Source organism: Solea senegalensis, linkage group LG3 (assembly GCF_019176455.1).
Source record: "Solea senegalensis isolate Sse05_10M linkage group LG3, IFAPA_SoseM_1, whole genome shotgun sequence".
Lineage (NCBI taxonomy): Eukaryota > Metazoa > Chordata > Actinopteri > Pleuronectiformes > Soleidae > Solea > Solea senegalensis.
The window spans coordinates 12,906,574-12,924,385 of record NC_058023.1 but is presented as its reverse complement, the minus strand read 5'-3'; the positions used below and the strand labels follow the sequence as shown (position 1 = coordinate 12,924,385).

General features: G+C 39.4%; 2 protein-coding genes across 7 annotated transcripts; one reads left to right on the top strand and one right to left on the bottom strand.

Annotated features, from left to right (window-relative positions):
• Positions 1 to 521: 521 nt before the first annotated feature.
• On the top strand, positions 522 to 8,022 carry gps2 (G protein pathway suppressor 2). 3 transcript variants are annotated; one of them, XM_044022804.1, is made up of 11 exons: positions 522 to 726; positions 1,132 to 1,249; positions 2,073 to 2,182; positions 2,282 to 2,394; positions 2,483 to 2,562; positions 2,665 to 2,744; positions 3,804 to 3,975; positions 4,941 to 5,024; positions 5,169 to 5,245; positions 5,450 to 5,545; positions 6,095 to 8,022. In XM_044022804.1, the coding sequence occupies exons 2-11, from the start codon at positions 1,156 to 1,158 to the stop codon at positions 6,185 to 6,187; spliced, it is 999 nt and encodes a 332-aa protein (XP_043878739.1). In that variant the 5' UTR covers positions 522 to 726; positions 1,132 to 1,155; the 3' UTR covers positions 6,188 to 8,022. The 3 variants fall into 3 exon arrangements, with proteins under 3 accessions (XP_043878739.1, XP_043878741.1, XP_043878740.1); XM_044022805.1 differs by lacking the exon at positions 522 to 726 and adding an exon at positions 741 to 879; XM_044022806.1 differs by lacking the exon at positions 5,450 to 5,545 and having other exon boundaries at positions 524 to 726.
• LOC122767336 (eukaryotic translation initiation factor 5A-1) lies at positions 7,008 to 15,994 on the bottom strand. Of its 4 annotated transcripts, XM_044022820.1 has the most exons (6): positions 15,556 to 15,991; positions 12,827 to 12,999; positions 12,055 to 12,159; positions 11,619 to 11,750; positions 9,343 to 9,415; positions 7,008 to 7,543 (listed from the first exon to the last, which is right to left on the bottom strand). In XM_044022820.1, exons 2-5 carry the CDS (start codon positions 12,992 to 12,994, stop codon positions 9,353 to 9,355), a joined length of 468 nt encoding a protein of 155 aa, XP_043878755.1. In that variant the 5' UTR covers positions 12,995 to 12,999; positions 15,556 to 15,991; the 3' UTR covers positions 7,008 to 7,543; positions 9,343 to 9,352. The 4 variants fall into 4 exon arrangements, with proteins under 4 accessions (XP_043878755.1, XP_043878756.1, XP_043878757.1 ...); XM_044022821.1 differs by having other exon boundaries at positions 7,008 to 9,415; positions 12,827 to 12,996; positions 15,556 to 15,994; XM_044022822.1 differs by having other exon boundaries at positions 7,008 to 9,415; positions 15,594 to 15,994.
• Positions 15,995 to 17,812: the final 1,818 nt, after the last annotated feature.

Below are 17,812 nucleotides of genomic sequence, written 5' to 3'. Positions count from 1 at the left end.
ATCAGCTACTGTGGCTGCTCCTTTCCACATTGTGCTTACTACGCACTGGAAACCGGTTCAACTATAGATAAGATATTTTAGCTTGTCAACCTATTTTAAGCCTTTAATAAATTGGAACATTGAGTGGGAATTTAAGGAGCAGCAATCACATTTTTGACAGTATTATTAGCTTTGTTCAGCTACTACTATAGAGGTTACCACTGCTCAAATTTTCTATTAAATTTTCTCCAGGCTTTGGACCAGCTCCAGGAGTATGTCTGTTCCCAGTAGATGGATGTATACATTTTATTATTTGTAATTATACTAATAATAATAACAATAATAATACATTTTATTTATCTGCACCTTTCAGGAAAGTCAGGGTCACCATACAAAGTATAAAAAACTGTACAAAATACAAATGTTAAATACAATTCAAAAAACAACATAAACACAAAAAACAACATTTTATCTTATGTTTTTCATTTTTGTTTTTTATATAAAAAAAACAGAGGAAAACTTCATTTCCCAGAATGCAACGTAGAAGAAGCGGAACGATTCGTCTTCGCCCATGACACCGGAAGCTCAACCTTAACATCCGGGCTGGACGTCTCTTGTCTGTTTATGTTTTGTTGGGAAGTTTTTATTTTACATTGTTTAACTGTCAAAGACGCAGTCAAGTGGCTTCACACTGAAAACCGCGACACGGCTTAATATTTGTTTTTAAAAACTCAAAACGCGACAAAAGTAAGAATTTTGCACTTTGTCGAAATAAACGACAGAACATAGACGTCATAAAAATGCGTTCCGACTGTGCTTAGCTGCTAGTAGTCCAGTTGTTTTTTTTTTTATATAAGTTTCGATTGCTATGATACGTGGTTAAATCTGAAGCTTCTGCTGGTAATTAATATGATTATGCTTCTTTACAAGCTATACCGCGCTGTTTGATAACCTCTACTTAACTGCACTCTCAGTTACCATCAGCTGAAGCTAGAAATGCTAACATAGCAGCGGAGTAGCAGCCAGGCCTGAAATATTTGCATTTGTGGCATTTTTATTGGTTATAAGTAAAGTAAGATGTAGAAAATACGTCAAATAACTCGCACTGTTTTTTGTAACAATTCACAAAATTGAATTCTAAACCCATACCAGCTGGCCCCTCCACTGCCTGTCACCATGCCCGCATTGCTGGAGAGACCTAAGCTGTCCAATGCGATGGCCAGAGCCCTCCACAAACACATCATGAGGGAGAGAGAGCGCAAGAGACAAGGTGAGAGTGTATTTGTGATTTAAAATCGATTATCAACATATAGTTGATTTATTTCTAGTATTTCAGTTGTAGTACTATATCAAGGTAAACTCCAGCAAACCATGTTGCCTATATCTATCTACACTCCTGAGGATATAATGACAAATGACTCAGAACCTTTACAGACCTGACACTGGTCAAATTGATAATGCTTATATGCATTATATAACCTCATTTAATATTTCATTGCTTTGATAAGAATTTTTCTAACTTGTGTATTTAATGTGTCCCAGAAGAAGGTACACTATTTAATTCTGAACCTCTGAAGACCACTTCAAGCCAAACTTTGTTCAGCAGTTAGTCTGCGGCGAAGAGCCCCAAAGCGCCCACACCTGGACAATGGTTAAAAAAGGCTCTCTAGTTGTTCTTTCAATGAACAACTAGAGAGCATTCTTTCATTACATTTCATTACATTCTTTCTATGTGTATGCAGAGCACCTGTGTGAATGTAAGATCTTTCTCTTTTTAAGCAGTTGACCCCCTGTGTTGTTTCTTGTTTCTTGAATTGAGCTCTTTTCAACAATACCATTTGTAATGAAATATTAGTATATACATATATTAGTATATCCTAAGTATTGTGCTAATGCTTTATTATTATTATGTTATGTAACTTTGTTCATCAGTGTTAAGATATCATTGTGAAGTTTTCGTATAAAATTGATATTTGTTTTTAGGTGATCAATAAATGTTGTGCGTAGATGTTTGATTTTTTTTTCTTGACAATGTCTCTGTTATATTATTACTGTCTTTTACACTGCTGAAAAACATGAAAATAATTTTCCAGAGGAGGAAGAGGTGGACAAAATGATGGAGCAGAAGATGAAGGAGGAGGAAGAAAGGAAGAGGACCAAAGAAATAGAGGAGAGGATGTCTCTGGAGGAAACCAAAGAACAGGTGATTAAAACCAGATTATGCACAAGTTTGATGCTGATCAACAACTTTCCTGTCCTAGTCTGGGTTTATGTTAAGTTGCCATTCCTTCCTAATTTCTAGGTGATGAAGATGGGTGAGAAACTTCAGGGATTGCAAGAAGAGAAACACCAGCTGTTTTTACAGCTCAAGAAAGTTCTTCATGAAGAAGAAAAGAGACGCAGAAAGGAGCAGAGGTACTTTCTGTTTATTTATTTTATTTAGATTTCAGTGGTACGTACTTGTTATTGGTATTTATCTGCTGTGCTTTGGTGTCTACTATAGTGATATCACAACACTGACCTCAGCCAGCTACCAATCCAGTCTGCCCATGCATGCAGGGCAGCACCTCCTCAACATTCAAGGTGAGTTTCTGCTCAGGTTCCATCCATCTGGGTTCATGTGGAAAATTATCATTGTCTTTCATCGTTCATATCAGTCATCTGATCCTTCTCGTCCTTTCTCAGGCAGTCCGGTCAGCCACAGTCGACCTGGTGCTCTACTTGGAGAACGAAGCAAACAGCTGTTCCCTGCTGCTGTGATTCCAGTAAGTAAATTAATGTTCAGTGACCTTTTTACAGAGTTCTTTGGGCTTAATCATTTTCAAATCAAAAGCGCAATTTGAAGCAGCGCAGTGCGCAAATCACAAAGACTGCAATTAAATCGTAAAAAATAGGATATAGATGGACTGATTGTACACAAGGGCAGTGGGACACTTAATACAGTTAAAATACCATGTTAGGAACATTAGAACTTATTTATCTTCTTGTTTTAAATCTATAACAAAGTCAACATTGTTTTGAAGCTAGACTTGAAGCTCCAGTGTATAACGTCTGTTGCCAAAACACTGCTAGTGTAAAACTTAGCCCACACCTCGGGACGACTCTGGGTCCATATTCCAACCCTTCTCTTTCAACGTTTGTTTCAGTATCTCCCTACCCTGCTCAGGTTTCAGAGAACTGGGGTTAATTCTGTTACCTAAAGTCTGTGTCTCTTGCAGCTGATTGGCTTCATCAGCAGTGTTTGAACTGATTTGATAATAGTTTAAATGTAACGGACATTTTTTCACCCACTACAGCTTTAATTAAAAAAAAAATGATATCACAACTCAAACCACTGACGCTTATGATATATTTATTTCTCCAAGACAATGAAATCAGTGATGGGTTCCTCTGAAAACTGGTGCAATAACTGTTTTGTTGTTTTGTGTTCTTAATTCAGAAACCAGAAAAATCCCAAGTAGATATTTTACCCAAATCATTCAGCCCTCGATAAATGGACTATGTACTTTGTTGGAATTGTTTTGCCAGGTCTAACCATTTGCATTGTTTTAAAATCACACTATGGTTTGAGTGCTCTGTGTGTTAAATGTCAGTGTAGTTCATTGTTAACATACCTGCATGTTGTTTTTTGCTTGAGTTGTACAGTGTATATATATTATATATATAATATATATGTGTGTGTGTGTGTATGTATATATATATACAGTATACATATATGTGTGTGTGTGTATATATATATATATAGAAACATTTTTAGAAGTAAACTTAAAAAATAAATGGAGAAACCAGTAAAATACCTCCTTCTCCTCTTCTTCTTCTTTTAGACACGTCACTATCAGACACCTGGCTTCAGCTCAGCCTCTGCAGACCACGGCCAGTTCAGTGGGGGTCAGGGAGTTCATGAGCCCTATGGGGTGGCTCAGTCCCAGCATCCTTCCTCCTACGCCCCTGGACCCTCTGTACCTGTCAGTTTTGCGAGCAGCTCTCAAATTCGAGGTACAGGACATGTGACTGACAGGCATCAAAAATCATTTGTGATGCAAGAAAACACAATTACATGCTCAATGAAATCCATTGAAATCAGCGATTTGACCAGTAACGATATTGCTAATCAGATTAAATCTGATCACAATTTCTCTCCCAGTAATACTGTTGCATTAGTCAAGCTGATATGGTCTTTGTGCTTGTTGTGGTTCACTCAGAAATGACATCAAAGTGGGAACGTGGTGGTTGTAGTGAGACTATAATTGCGAGTCCTCTAAGCTGTGCAGTGCAGTTCACCTCACCACAGTATGATTTGAATGGTTCACATTCTCTGCGTGGCGTGTTGGCCAGATGGCAGCAGCTGTGTCAGCCACGTAAATACAATGAATTCACTGCAACACAGGGAACAGCTGGCTTAATAAGCAAATTGCAAAGGCTGGAATGGAATTGTTCTGCGTTCTATGCCCGTTAAAAACATTTCATTTCTTTAAAGTTCTCATTGTTGCATTACAGTATAGTAGTTAATATTTAGTTGATACTCTATCTCATGCAGTAATGCTTGTTATAAATTACGTATAGAACTAGGCTTTGCTTTAACGGTAATACTGTAAATAAAATTCCACATGCACTAAATCTCAGACATTTAATGGTTTACCCAAATTGTTCACTTCTAGTAAACACTGCTGCGTACATGACATCAGGCTTTGTATCAATGAAAAATGAACAGCATAGAATCCTCTCTCTGTTTTATTGCTCGGTATATTTTAGAATAGGTAGTTTTGTATTCTTCTGTCGCCTGGAAGTGACGTTTCCCTGTTAACCAATCAGTGGACTGCAGTTTGTTTAGCTCCACCCTTTTGAGTGCGGGGTCACTGTGGTGTCGATTGGCTATTGTTTATGTTCCTAACTTTTCACACCTAGACTGAACTGTACCACTTGGTGGAAATGGGGCATGAATCACTGTCATTCTCCCTCAGGTGCCTCTGCCTTTCAAGCCATGCAGTATCTCCCCCACCAGCAGCCCGGCTACCCCGTCCACAGTCACTTCACCTCCCAGCCCGGTTAGTTCCTCATGCGTTATTCTGTCTGCACAGTCAATTCTCCTGTTGCTCTAATGACATCTCTTATCCAGAGCAACTGTGAAGTCATCTGAATGCTGCACACTGGTCATTTTGTGAAGTAACCTGTCTATTTTTCTCCCGCAGGATACATTCCTGGAGCAGGAATACCACTGCAGAAGCAGCTGGAACATGCCAACCAACAGTCAGGCTTCACTGACGCTGTAAGACCAGTTCACAGATTTACATTTACATAATAAGGGGGGGGGAGAAAAGTCTTGCGGAAAGGTCAATTACTACTAACAGAAGCTGGAAAATGGAACACTCCTAAAGCAGCATTCATAAAACTTGTTTTAAGTCTTATCTTATCTTATGATGAGTCAGAAATGTCAGCAATGGTTTATTATTGTGTGTTGTCAACATTTCAGGGAGCTTTGAGGCCTATACATCCACCAGCCATGCATCCTTCTGCTCCAGGATTATTGCCCACACCGTCAATGGCCGTCCAGATTCCCACCGCCAAGGTCAACCCCCAGAACTCGCACAGCTCTTAACACAAACGCTGCTAAAAATGAGTCTGTGAAGGATGCCAATCTTATAATCAGTGTAGCCGATAGTCAATATATTATCCTCCATCTGATAAAAATAAAATATCAACATTTATATTATATAGAAGATAGATGGATGGATTTTGTCAATATGAACAGTTCAATATGACAAATGATGCACAAGATTGCAAAACGTAAAGCTGTATTTAAGACATAATATGTAACATTTCTGCATTTAAATGTGGCATTTGTTACTGAATTATGGCCCAGGCCTAATGGAGAGTCTCTGTCTGGTTCCCTCCATCTGTGCCTTGTACTTGCAGATCTTCATCCGTGTTCTCATTTCAACCCCCGGCCTTCATGTGTGTGGTTTTTCCATTGTGCCCTACCAGTGCTGCCACCATGTGTTCCTGGCGTGCACTACATAAACTAAAAGAAGTGTTGTGAAGTGTCACAATCGTCTTTGTTTCAAATAGTGTTCATCAATAAACACTGACATCTGTTGCTCTGTGTTTCTGTCTCCAGGCTCCGTTCCAGAGCTCTCCACAGAGCGCTCCTCGCCATGGCTTTCTGTCCCACAGTCAGAGCAGCCAGAGGTTCTATCACCACAGCAAGTAACTCACCGCTCACTCTGATCATCGCCATGGTTGCACAACTTCTCTCTTCATCTGGGAAAAAAAACATGGCGAGTAACTACTCATCGGCTTCCTCAAAGAGAGACATCAGTTTGGATTATGCCACATGATGTTTGTTTTATTTCCTGTATAGAATCTGGTTTTTAAGTTGTGTTTTGATTATGTTCATAAGTGAGGAGCAGAGCTCATGTTTCTGTGCTTCAGTAAACATTCAGCCTTGACATGACTTCAAATGTTAATTTGTAAGATCTGATAATCAAACCTTCACTCTAAAGTCATTCAGTAGGTGCTTTTGTGCCCTATAATATTAATAATCGAGCTGCATGAACCAGCGTTTACTCTTTGTAAAGTAACAGCTTAGTAATGACACCAAGGCTGTTCATGCAAATAAATCTGCTAACCCATCACATTGAACTGAAAAACAAAACATTTTTTTATTTGTTATAGTTTATAATGTTGTTTTAAAGCTTTTATGTTGCTAAATAAAACGATAAGGAAACGCCACGCCCAACAGTTTGTGTCATATCTTATTTATTGGTTTGTTTTCTCTTTTTTTTTGTCATGGAGACATTCTGCACAGTTTGGACTTGCTGCTGTGAACACAAAGTAAGGATTACCAAGCTGCCACAACTTGTCTGCCTCCTGATTCCTCACTTATGTTTTTAAAGGTATGCCAGCTCTGTGTGAAGGCCCAATCTGAGTTTGTTTCTATAACAACGAATGACATCCGATTGAGGCGTGGCTGAACGAAGGAGAAGGAGAAGCAGGGTTTTACTCTTCAAGACAAAACAAGAACTCTAGTGTGCCTTGTTGGTAACCTTTGTTTAATAGGCAAGTTTCAATTGATGAAACAAACAGCAGGAGAACAGACTCGTTCAGATACAATGCCAAAGAAAATGAGCGTACAGGAAAGACAAAACTTAGTCATGTCTTCAGTCCTGTACGGCACACGCACGCTGAACAAGCCTCAACAGAACAAAGCAGGTTTGGAGTTGAAGCCCTTGATAAAACAAAATAGCTGACACCAGACATTATCGCCGCCTTTCGTTCCCCTGATTGTAGGTAGCTACTGAATATTTGTAGACCTACTCAGTCATTAGTGAGAGACCTTCACCTACATTTCTACATCTGCACATCCGAGCTTAGATGTGGTTTTACTATGTGAATAGATGTCAAGGTTGGTTTGTTTTTTCAGTCAAACATTCCAATTAATTGAACCCAAAGAGTGAGGGAGAGAGTATGAAAACCAAAGACGAAAAGAAAGAAAAAAGAGGGAGAAAAGCATTGACGAGGCAATATCCCCTCCTCTTTTCCCCAGGTCCAGTGCATCTTGTTTGCCCTGAAACAGAATTGCATGGGAGGGAAGAGAAGAGAAGGGAAGGGAAGAGAGGAGAGGAGAGGAGAGGAGAAGAGAAGAGAAGAGAAGAGAAGAGAAGGGGAAGAAAAGTCAGAAACCAGAGGAAGGAAGAGAGAAATAAACACCACAGAAACATTTTAATGAAGGAGTAGGAGTTTTTAACTTGCCCCATGCAGAGGGGGGAACATTGCATATACATCAACTTTAAACATATATTCATGTGGACACTTGATTCTACAGCCCACAGTTTATAGGTGAGAAAGTGCATCAAAACAGTTTGACCCGACAATTACAACAATGCTACAAGCTGTTTCTTAGAGGGAAAGACAGGAAGCAGATCAGGCTGTAAAAGTGTAAAAAAAAAGTGCAATCCACAGAAAGAAAAAGGAGAAAAAAAAAAGCTCAAAAATACATTATGAACTTTTAAGCTTTCGTTAATATCAGATAGTGCCAAAAAAAGATACACATGCTCATAATAGTGTTAACAAAAAGTACAGGTCCAGACTCCAGTGTGTAACATTTAAGGAGGGTTAATAACTATATGTCTGTTTCATTGTATAACTGCTTTAAAATAAAAATCCCTTGGTATTCACAGCCTTTAAACAAAGGCCATGCTTTGTGGGGGCCACCGCGTTTCAACAGCAGCCCAGATGGATTTCTTTTCTCCTGCCATTCCTTCTGGCATGCGAAGGCCACCGTAGTTCCCTGACACTCTTGGAAAAGGGAGGGGTGAGTCCTCCATTTGTTACAATCTGCAGTCTCACCATTAGATGTCACTAATTCTTACACACTGGACCTTTGAGGGGAAGGCAAATCCACTGTAACAGCTGCTGATAGTCATTCACTCATTCACTCAGTAACATTTTTGGTCGATTGTGAGTCTTTAAAGTTTCAACTAACAAGTGCCGTTCAAACAGATATTTATACGTACATGCACAACAACTGCAGTGATATGGAAAAACATGGACTTTATATGCATACTGTTTAATTGTGTCGTTTTAAAATGCTGTCTCCTACTGGATTCAATCTAAACGTCAAACACACTTGGCCGCAGCTGTGGATCACAGTGACTACATTCAAATGTTGTGATATTTCATGGCGTGATACTGTACTGAAACATTGAAGAGCTTCATCTGTGAGAAGTTATACTTGACAGTGGACACACACACACACTTCAATTCCTCTAAATACTTTTTTTTTAAAAAAAAGCATACAGTAACTATGAGAATTTCTTTTAAAAGAGACTATTTTGGGGGAAAATAACAACATATGGCTTTGCTCATAGCAGTGTTTTTCAATCCTGGTCCTGAGTGACCCACTACCCACTGATATAGACGTTTCCCTGCGCCAACACACTTGATTCAAACGGTCAGCTCGTCTTCAAGCTCCGAACAAGTCCTTATAAGGACCCATTCATCGGAATCAGGTGTTTTCGAGCAGGGAAACATGTTAAACATGCAGGGCAGTGGGTCACCGAGGACCAGGATTGAAAAACACTGGCTTCACAAAATAACGCTGACTGGAGTTGCCTCCCCCCTTTGCTCCACTCCTAAACAATGAACTCAACATGATGTCACACACACTTGCACTGGAATGGCACATGCTGGTGGCTTGTAGTGTAACACCCCCCCCCACACACACACATACATAATCTTCCATAAAACACACACACGCAGACACTCTTCTTCAGGCAGGCTTGAGTTAGGTGCTAGTTTTGGGTGTTTGGGGGATGTTGAGGACAGCTGCGTGTCTGGTCGATAGAGCTGGAGTTCTGTATTTACCTGCAGCGGCTTATTTACCCATGGCTTTGATGCTGATGGCAGCTTCTTCTTCCATTGCACTTATAACGGTGATCTGAAAGAGTAAAGAGGAGTCAAGACAGCTGCGTTTCTCAGTTCTGAGTCAATGCAGGTCAGATTTGACATTTCACATTGTCCTCTGACACAACATGCATGTGTGTGGTGTTGACAGATTTGTGCCACTTCAGTGTGGTTGTAGATTGAATATATTGTATATGCTGTGTTTCTGTTGAAGTCCCTTTACTTGGTGGGCGGCGTGTAGGCTGCACCCGATGGACGTGTCAGCGAGATTATTCCGCGCCACAGCGGTGATAATGAACGACGACATTTAATGTGCCACAGCAGACAACAACACTACGGACAACGATGTAGGACATCCAGCAGCTAATTTTTTTCCAGCTCAGTTTGTGGCTGTTTGTCTCAACAAGACGTCAAGCTTTGTATGAGAATAGACTGCGGGTGTTGAAGAAACACCAGTCGCGTCATTGAAGCTGGTTGATGACAACAATCCTCAGCACCTGAGTACACACAGAAAGCTGCATGCCAATGAGTTTTATTTTATAATTTTTATAATATAAAATTATATATTATAAAAATGTATTTATAATATATTTTTTTACAAATTATTTTATAATATTGACAACTTCCTGTGAGCTTTTAATTTGTTAATGAAACCTGTTGTTCCGTGCTTTTGTTTTGAAGTACTTCCTGTGAATCAGTGATCGCCAGTCTAATGGACTATGACGTTTTAGACAAGAAGGAAGGTAAAATCCGTGTTTGGTGACAAGCAATGCTCTTGAGGTTAAAGTTTAGCACTTGGCTGGAATGGGAACAAGGTATTGTCTTGTTTGACATGTTTTATGTTCCTTACATGTTTATAATTTATAGCAAAGGGCTGTTTGTGCTTTGATTAAGCCACATCATCATTAGCTTTGAGAGAATGTTATGCTAGTTTTCTGTATGTGCACTTGTGTTTATGGCTTATTTACTTAATTTGTTTGTGTCATACACTTGTAAGTGCTCATTTTATTTTATTTACTTTTAGCTCTTACATGTTTTCTGGAGAAAAGAGTGAACCTGTGGTCAAATAAAACCTATGGATGAACAGAAATAAAAACCATTGGAAACATCAGCACGCTCTACCATTATGTGGCCAGGATTCCAAAATGACCGCTCTAAATCAAGTCGTGTGACCAGACACTTGATTATTACTATTAGGAATAGTACCAAAATAACCGGCCCCAACCGTTCCATTTTTTGCACCCTTCTCTTTGTGTACCACATTATTGTATGTTACAGTCATGATGGAGCTAGACCGGCTCCACCTACGACAATCATCTGATGTCAGAAATAGCACTCCTTGCGACTGGTGTGACTGGAAACGCAACATATGAATCTACAACCACATATCTGATTTGAAAACAAATGTTCTGACTTCTGTCAACACCATAGATTTAATGAAAATGAGCTTCCACATAACGTCAGGAAACATTGCCCTGAGGAGTTGATGGTGGAAAGCACCAGTTTTCTGTTCCCATTCAGAGAAAAACAGATGATGAAGCATGAGTGGACACCAGTGTGACTGACCACTAGTTTTGCCCATTAGGTGTCTGGTTGTAGGTGAAGTCTGTGAACTTCCACTTTAAACAAAACTGACAAGGCAACAGTCGGATTGCAAATCTCAAGGCTTCAAAACAGGACTTTTCTTTGCAACAGGAAAGCAACATCCATTTGTATATACATCCTATGTTCCACACAGCCTGACAGAAAAAACAAAAAACAAACAGCTCTGACTCCCATCAACGTTAAAAAAAAAAAGTCAGATATGATCAGATATCATTTCAGCCTGGAAGTGTATGTTTTCCTCATACGGTTTATCATGTCAGCACGACAGTCTGACTTTCTATGTTCAAAGGTGAACAAAAGCCGGCTATAAAGTAGTATGGATTATATTTCCTTCCTCCCTCTGATGTTTTATAAGTGGTTATAACAGATGACATCATTAAAAGGTGACTATCATGAAACCGTCCATTACCTTGGACAGAATTTATGGATTTAAAGAGTGTTTAAGTTTAAGTTCACTACTCAACAAATATCGTTTTTTAAATGCGCTGATGCAGAAATGTTACACCATTATATCTTTAAAAGATAATATGGTCGAGTCTTTTTTACTGCTGCTGCTGAGTCACAAATCATTTCCAGTTGCTTCCTTGAAAGCCACAGCTGTATAAAGTGTAATGTGACTTGACAGTGCTGACCATGATCTCCTCTGCAGCATCATGCTTGTTCTCTATCTCTTTGCCCAGGTCTCCTTCAGGGACCTTCAGGTCCTCTCTCACCTCCCCGCTTTCCTGGAACAGGGACAGGTAGCCATCTTTGATCCCAATGAGCTGGAAGAACAGAAAGAGAGCGCAAGAGAAGGTGACAGGGAGAAATGACCTAATAGTTTTCTTAGTCATACACTAGTCATCACTTCTCTCCAGCATTGTTAATAACTGCCGAAAGTATATGAGAGCATGGGGGCTTTCTTGTCAGTTCAGGGAGCTGTATAAGCAAAACACTGCACACACAAAAATAAAATATGACCAACTAAGTCAAACAGATATTATAAAATGGGATCAGCCCATCTGCTCAGTCGTCTCAGGCTCTTCAGCTGAGAGGTTTTTGGGGACTGATTAAAGGTTCCAGTCTCACCTGGTAATCCAGTCTCTTGATGTTGGGGACGTCCATGTTGTGTGTGGAGGGACAAATATCTTCATACTTCTTACCAGTGAAGATGTCAATACCAACCAGGTGCACCTGCACAAACAAATGATGAATCTAATTACACAACAAAGTTATATATTCAAAAAAAATACAAATCAGTATTATATATAAAATATTAACTGTGTGAAGTATTTAAGTTATGTAGCAGGTGTCCATCAATAATGTGTCTCATGTTTACAAACATTTTGTACAGTTTTTATTTTGAAAATATAGTAAATACATTGTTAAATTGTATATTAATGCAAATATCTAATCAGCCAATCACATGGCAGCAATTTTACAAAGTTTCAGTGAGCATTAGAATGAGGAAGAAAGGTGATTTAAACGTGACAGGTTGGTCAAAAACTGCTGACCTCTAAGGTTTACGGAGACTGGTTTAAAAATAAATACCTTGTTGATGGTCTACAGAAGCAGAACTGGACACTTTGTTAGGTCCACATAATATCTGAAGAAGTAGCCAGTGAGTATATATACCATGAAGGGATACTGTGACCCATCAGGTAAAACATTAATGATGTTGACAGCCTGAAAGTGTCCATTAATGTTCATTAATATGGATGAGTGTTCAGTTCCGATTAAATAATGGTATTGCAGCATAACTGATAGACGTTTGAGTTTCTGGTTTGCTTCTTGCAGGTATGAAAAATAGTTTTAGTCACTAAAACTTGTACATCAGCTTTCAGTTCCTTAATCTACTGACCTTAGCATGGCCATGCTTGCCAGTCTTGGAGGTGGACATCTCGACAATCTTGCAGGGTCGGCCCTTCAGCACCACATGACCGTTTTTGCGCAGGGCTGAGCACTGCATGGGGTAAGTGCAGGATGCCCCAGCATCACCTGTCTGGAAGTCCAGGTCTGGATCTGCCATGGCTGCTGTGGAGGTCAGTACACATTAATATACTGTATGTTCTGGACATGTTTTTATTACAAATTATGGCAAAGGGTCACATGATGTCTGGGATTTAGAGTGAAATGAGTGACCTTTCTGGACTGGGTGTTGTTTGTATTTGGAGTAACACAATTTATTGGTTTCTACCACAAGACCAAAGAAATTTGCAGAATTTTTGCAACCTTTTGGAATAGAATAAGAATTTTTGACCACACAAAAATTAGTGATAGTGAATATGTCCTCTGCATTTAACCCATCCTACTACACACAGTGGGGTATTGGGTGCCTTACTCAGGGGCACCCCAACCCTTCCGGTTATGAGTCCTTTCTTCTTGGCTACGGGCTGCCCAAAAAGTTTATAGATTTTAGTATATGCATACATAAACATAATGTACATAAAATGTAGCGATGCACAGTTGTAAATTAGTCACTACATTATGGACAGACTTTCTCTTGTCACAAGTGATATTGTGATTTAGGTCATGACAGTTTACCATTTTTAAAAAGTTCAGTCACCAAATAGAAAGTCTGGAAAACATGGAAATAGATGACTGCCTTTAATGTGACAGATCGGTGCGTTTTACACTTTGTCAAACCATGAAGTCATAGAGAATTATTGAAAATTAAAATAAATAGATTTTAAACGGCACTGCAGACAGTTAAGAATGAATGTTACAAAGGCACAGGCACACACACTGCTCTCCCACATGAGAAACAGTTACCAATTTTACTGTAGCAAGAGTTTATTCAAGTTAGTCCATGATAGAGGCAGCAGCAGATCAATATCTGCCATGTATGTCAGTGAAGGACTATGGAAATGTGAGTCATCTGCTGGGATAATGAACTACAATTTGAGGGGCTGCACAGGAAGTGACACTTTCATTCAATGCTTTTGGGCCCAGCAACGACGCAGATGCAGAACAGTCATTCAGAGCTAAATAAAGCAGAGGAGACGTGACACCTGTTACTTAGCTCAAGTAGGAGCAGTCCAACTGCAAAACATTAAAAATTATAAACACATGGAGTTTAATATTAAAGCTGCTATTCAAGTTTTATTCATTAGTGTTTAAAGTGGTAAAACCTTTGTCCTGGTTAGGGTACAAGAGGACAATATACGATATTATTGCACATTATTATAAGAAGCATTCACAACGAGTTAATTGTGGTGAATTTTTCCATTACTGGGATAAAGGAGCCTTCAATGGCTTTATTATTTCAATTACATTGATATTAAAAAATATGTGCAACATAATATTTTGTAATTGTTTTGGGTAATGTCAGGAATTTTGTGTAAAAAAAAAAATGTTTTGATTAATTTAGGTAACATCAGTATTGTAATGTAGTGTTACTTAGCATATTACAACAATTTGTACCACTTTCTAACACGTTAATGATGACGAGTCCCTCTGTCTCCTGCATAACTGAAAACATCTCCCATTATATATCCCTTGAGTCAATACACAGAATATATATGTTTAAAACTATGCAATAATATCGTGAATCGCAATTATTTACATGAGAATCGTGATGTTGTCCCGTGTCATGCCTTTCTCTGTTGGTGCAGCCCAGCTTCCTGCCACGAGTACAATGACAGCTCGATTAAAAAGTTTAGCACGTGAGTCATATCAATAACAACAAATACATAAATCATTGAACATAAATAACTTAAAGGCGCACAGTTGTGAGCTTTACTGCCCCACTTTAAGTGTCTGGTCACCGGAGTTAAATGTTAAACCGGAGCCGCTAATCCGCGCTAGAGATCCATAAATCAAATGTGAAACCGGGCGTGATTTCCTCCGACTGTCGTCCATGTTGTGAACTGAGTGTGACGCGTTCAAGCATGGGATTGGAGTGCCATTTAAAACAAAGTCTGAAACTCAAGACTCTAACGAGAGTTTTAATAACAAGTGATGAAAAGAGGGGAGCGGACTGAGGCCTAGTGCGCTCGGTCGTTGGTAAACGTGTATGGGTGAGAGAGCGCCGCATTCATGCGCACTGACTGCGCTCAGGCCGAGGCCCTAAACTCAAGTCCTCTGACAAACATGACATGACACCTTAACGCTACGTAACGTGAATATGGACCAGACCATGAACGACTTTGGTCATTTGAACGCCGTGGACTAGATAACACGACCACATTCCATATCCATGGAAGTGAGGAAGTAGCTGGGAATCTTGGCCCAGCTGCTGTACTGTAATGACTAAGCTAATACTCGTGACGGCTACAGCGCACTGAGGAAACAACATCAGCCAATGTAACGAGCCACAGCCATGAGTGACTGTGTTTGTTTGTGTGTGTGTGTGCTGGAAAATAAAAGTGGTGCTAAACGTCCATTTGCGATGAAGTCTCGCAGGATTTGGCCAATGAGACACTGACTATTCTTCAATGTTACTTATGGAGCTGCCACAATGATGCGAAAAGTTAAACAGACTGTTATTACTTCATGATGGGATACTTTAAAACAATACACCGCGTTGGAACAGTGTGTGCATGTAGTAAGTTGCTTGCTCTGCTCATGGTGATTTATTAATGAACTCACCCTGGTAGTGATGATATGAGCTGCCTTCTCTTGGTTACCTTTAAGTCCACCTGCTCTTCTGTTGCCTCCCTGAAGCCGTGCAGCTAACTCACTGTTAACTGTGTGCGGCAGTGGCAGCAGGAGTCAGTGTCTCCTCCTCTGCGCCTCCTTTTGCTCCCAATTCTTTAAAAAAAATGCTACCAGCTGTCTGTCTATTCCTTTTTTATCCCAGTCGTTCCTTCTCTGTTCTCTCTCTTCTCCTCCTAGTTCCTGTTGACCTCGTACAGAGGTTCAGGCGCGAGAACACACGCGCGCACACACATACACACACATACACACACTCTGACAGCCACCGGGCCGAAAAGACGAAAAGCCCCGCGACCAGCTAGGTACGTACAGCCTGCTCTTCTTCGCTGCCTCCCTTCCTTCTCTCCTTCCTTCAGCCCCTCCTCACCACTGACACTGCTGCACTTCCTCCCCACAATGTCACAATAAAATGCTCTCTTTATTTTTAAAACCGGAGACGTTATTACGACGTAGTTTAAGAGCCATTCCCCAGACTAGCTCCTCTTCGTCGGTCTCTCCTTTTACTCGCCGTTCTTCTGGGCTTTCAGACACATTTAACGGTTTCCGTGAGAGGTCCGTTAGTGGGGCGGTTGTCGTCGAGATATCGTCACGTGATACACAGCAACGTTGCTTTGGAACATTTTTGGTTACGTTTTTACAATATGCTCAAACATACGTTCTTACATTTAATTGTGTTCCATCACACAAAATTACATATATTCTATAATTCCATAATATATGGTTCCAAAGTATTAAAAAAAAAGATCTCCGTTTTGTTAATTAGGATTTCGTTAATATCCCTTAATATCCCCACTGGCAGTTGCGGAATCACTCTTACTCTGAAGGCTAAACTTCTCCTGGCTAAGATTATGTGGCTTGATGCTCCTTTTATGTCAATGCCCATGCTCGGCAAACTGGCGCATGCGTAGCATTCATTCTAGTGCAGCATGGGTCACTCAGTTCTTTCTCTGTCTTGACTTTATTTACTGTGTGTAAAAGCTGCGACACGTGCGTGTTAATATAAATATTAGCAGATTTTTTCACAAATTTCTAAAATGAAAATATACTAAATGAAATACTTGTAATGAATGTAAAAACAAATCATAGTTTCACATTCTTGAGTTTTTTATTATTTCCATGTTATTGATATTAGTTTAAAGAGTAAATATGAGTTTTGGTATCACACATTCAAGCACCTACTAATACTTATACTACCTACTATAATAAGACAAATGACCTTTAATTCAGTAAATCAAAGTTTAATAAACAAGATCTTTTTCACCCTATGCATGAAATGTATCTTCATCCACTGCACACACTGTCAGTGCTGCCTCCCCATGCTGGCTGTGATTCCCTCTGTTACTAACAATGACACATCTAATCAGTGTCCTTAATTTCCCCTTCAGAGACCCATGGTTTTTGTGTACAGCAAATGTTTTATTGTTGAACTTGGCACTTCTTAGAGCTGCTGGATTAAATTTAGTTCTGTGAAACTGGAGTCCCATGACCTGCGTGCTGAGAGCTACTGTTAAAGGTATAGTTAACCCCAAATGCTCTTCTTTTTTATAATATGGTTACACATTTCCAGGGTAATAAACAGCAGGGTTTTGATTGTGATGGCATAACAAGCATCTCACAGAGAACAATAATTCTAAAAATCATAATGCTTTTGAATATGAATCAGGCAACACTTAACCAGCAGGGCAGACGTGTCACATCATTCATTGTTTATGTTGTGAACGTGGACTTTATGTAGGGCTGATGTGGGCAAAAACTTTCAAATCACTCAGTATTGACAGTTATTGATAATGATAATGAAAACAGACTTTTATAGCTTTACACGTTACTTGTTGTTTTAAACTTCTATACAAGTAGAAACATGTCCACTCCGTTTCAATAAATTCAATGGCTGTATTAAGTTGAACATCAACTTAACATGTGTATTGAAAGAAACTGAATATACTCCCGTATATGTTTGTACAAGTGTATCATCGCTATAATAAAATTATAAATTATAATAAAGTAAGTAAAAGTTGTTTGGTTTTTGCAGCCTTCGAAGTACATAATTCTGTTTGTACAGTACGGTACAAGGGAAGCACCTTTTTTTACTGAGGCTACCATCTTGCAGTGTAATGTTTCTACAACAGCTTTCATTTTACTGACTTTTTTGTAATAGTTGGTACTTTCTTTCTTGTAACTGTATAGCTCTTAA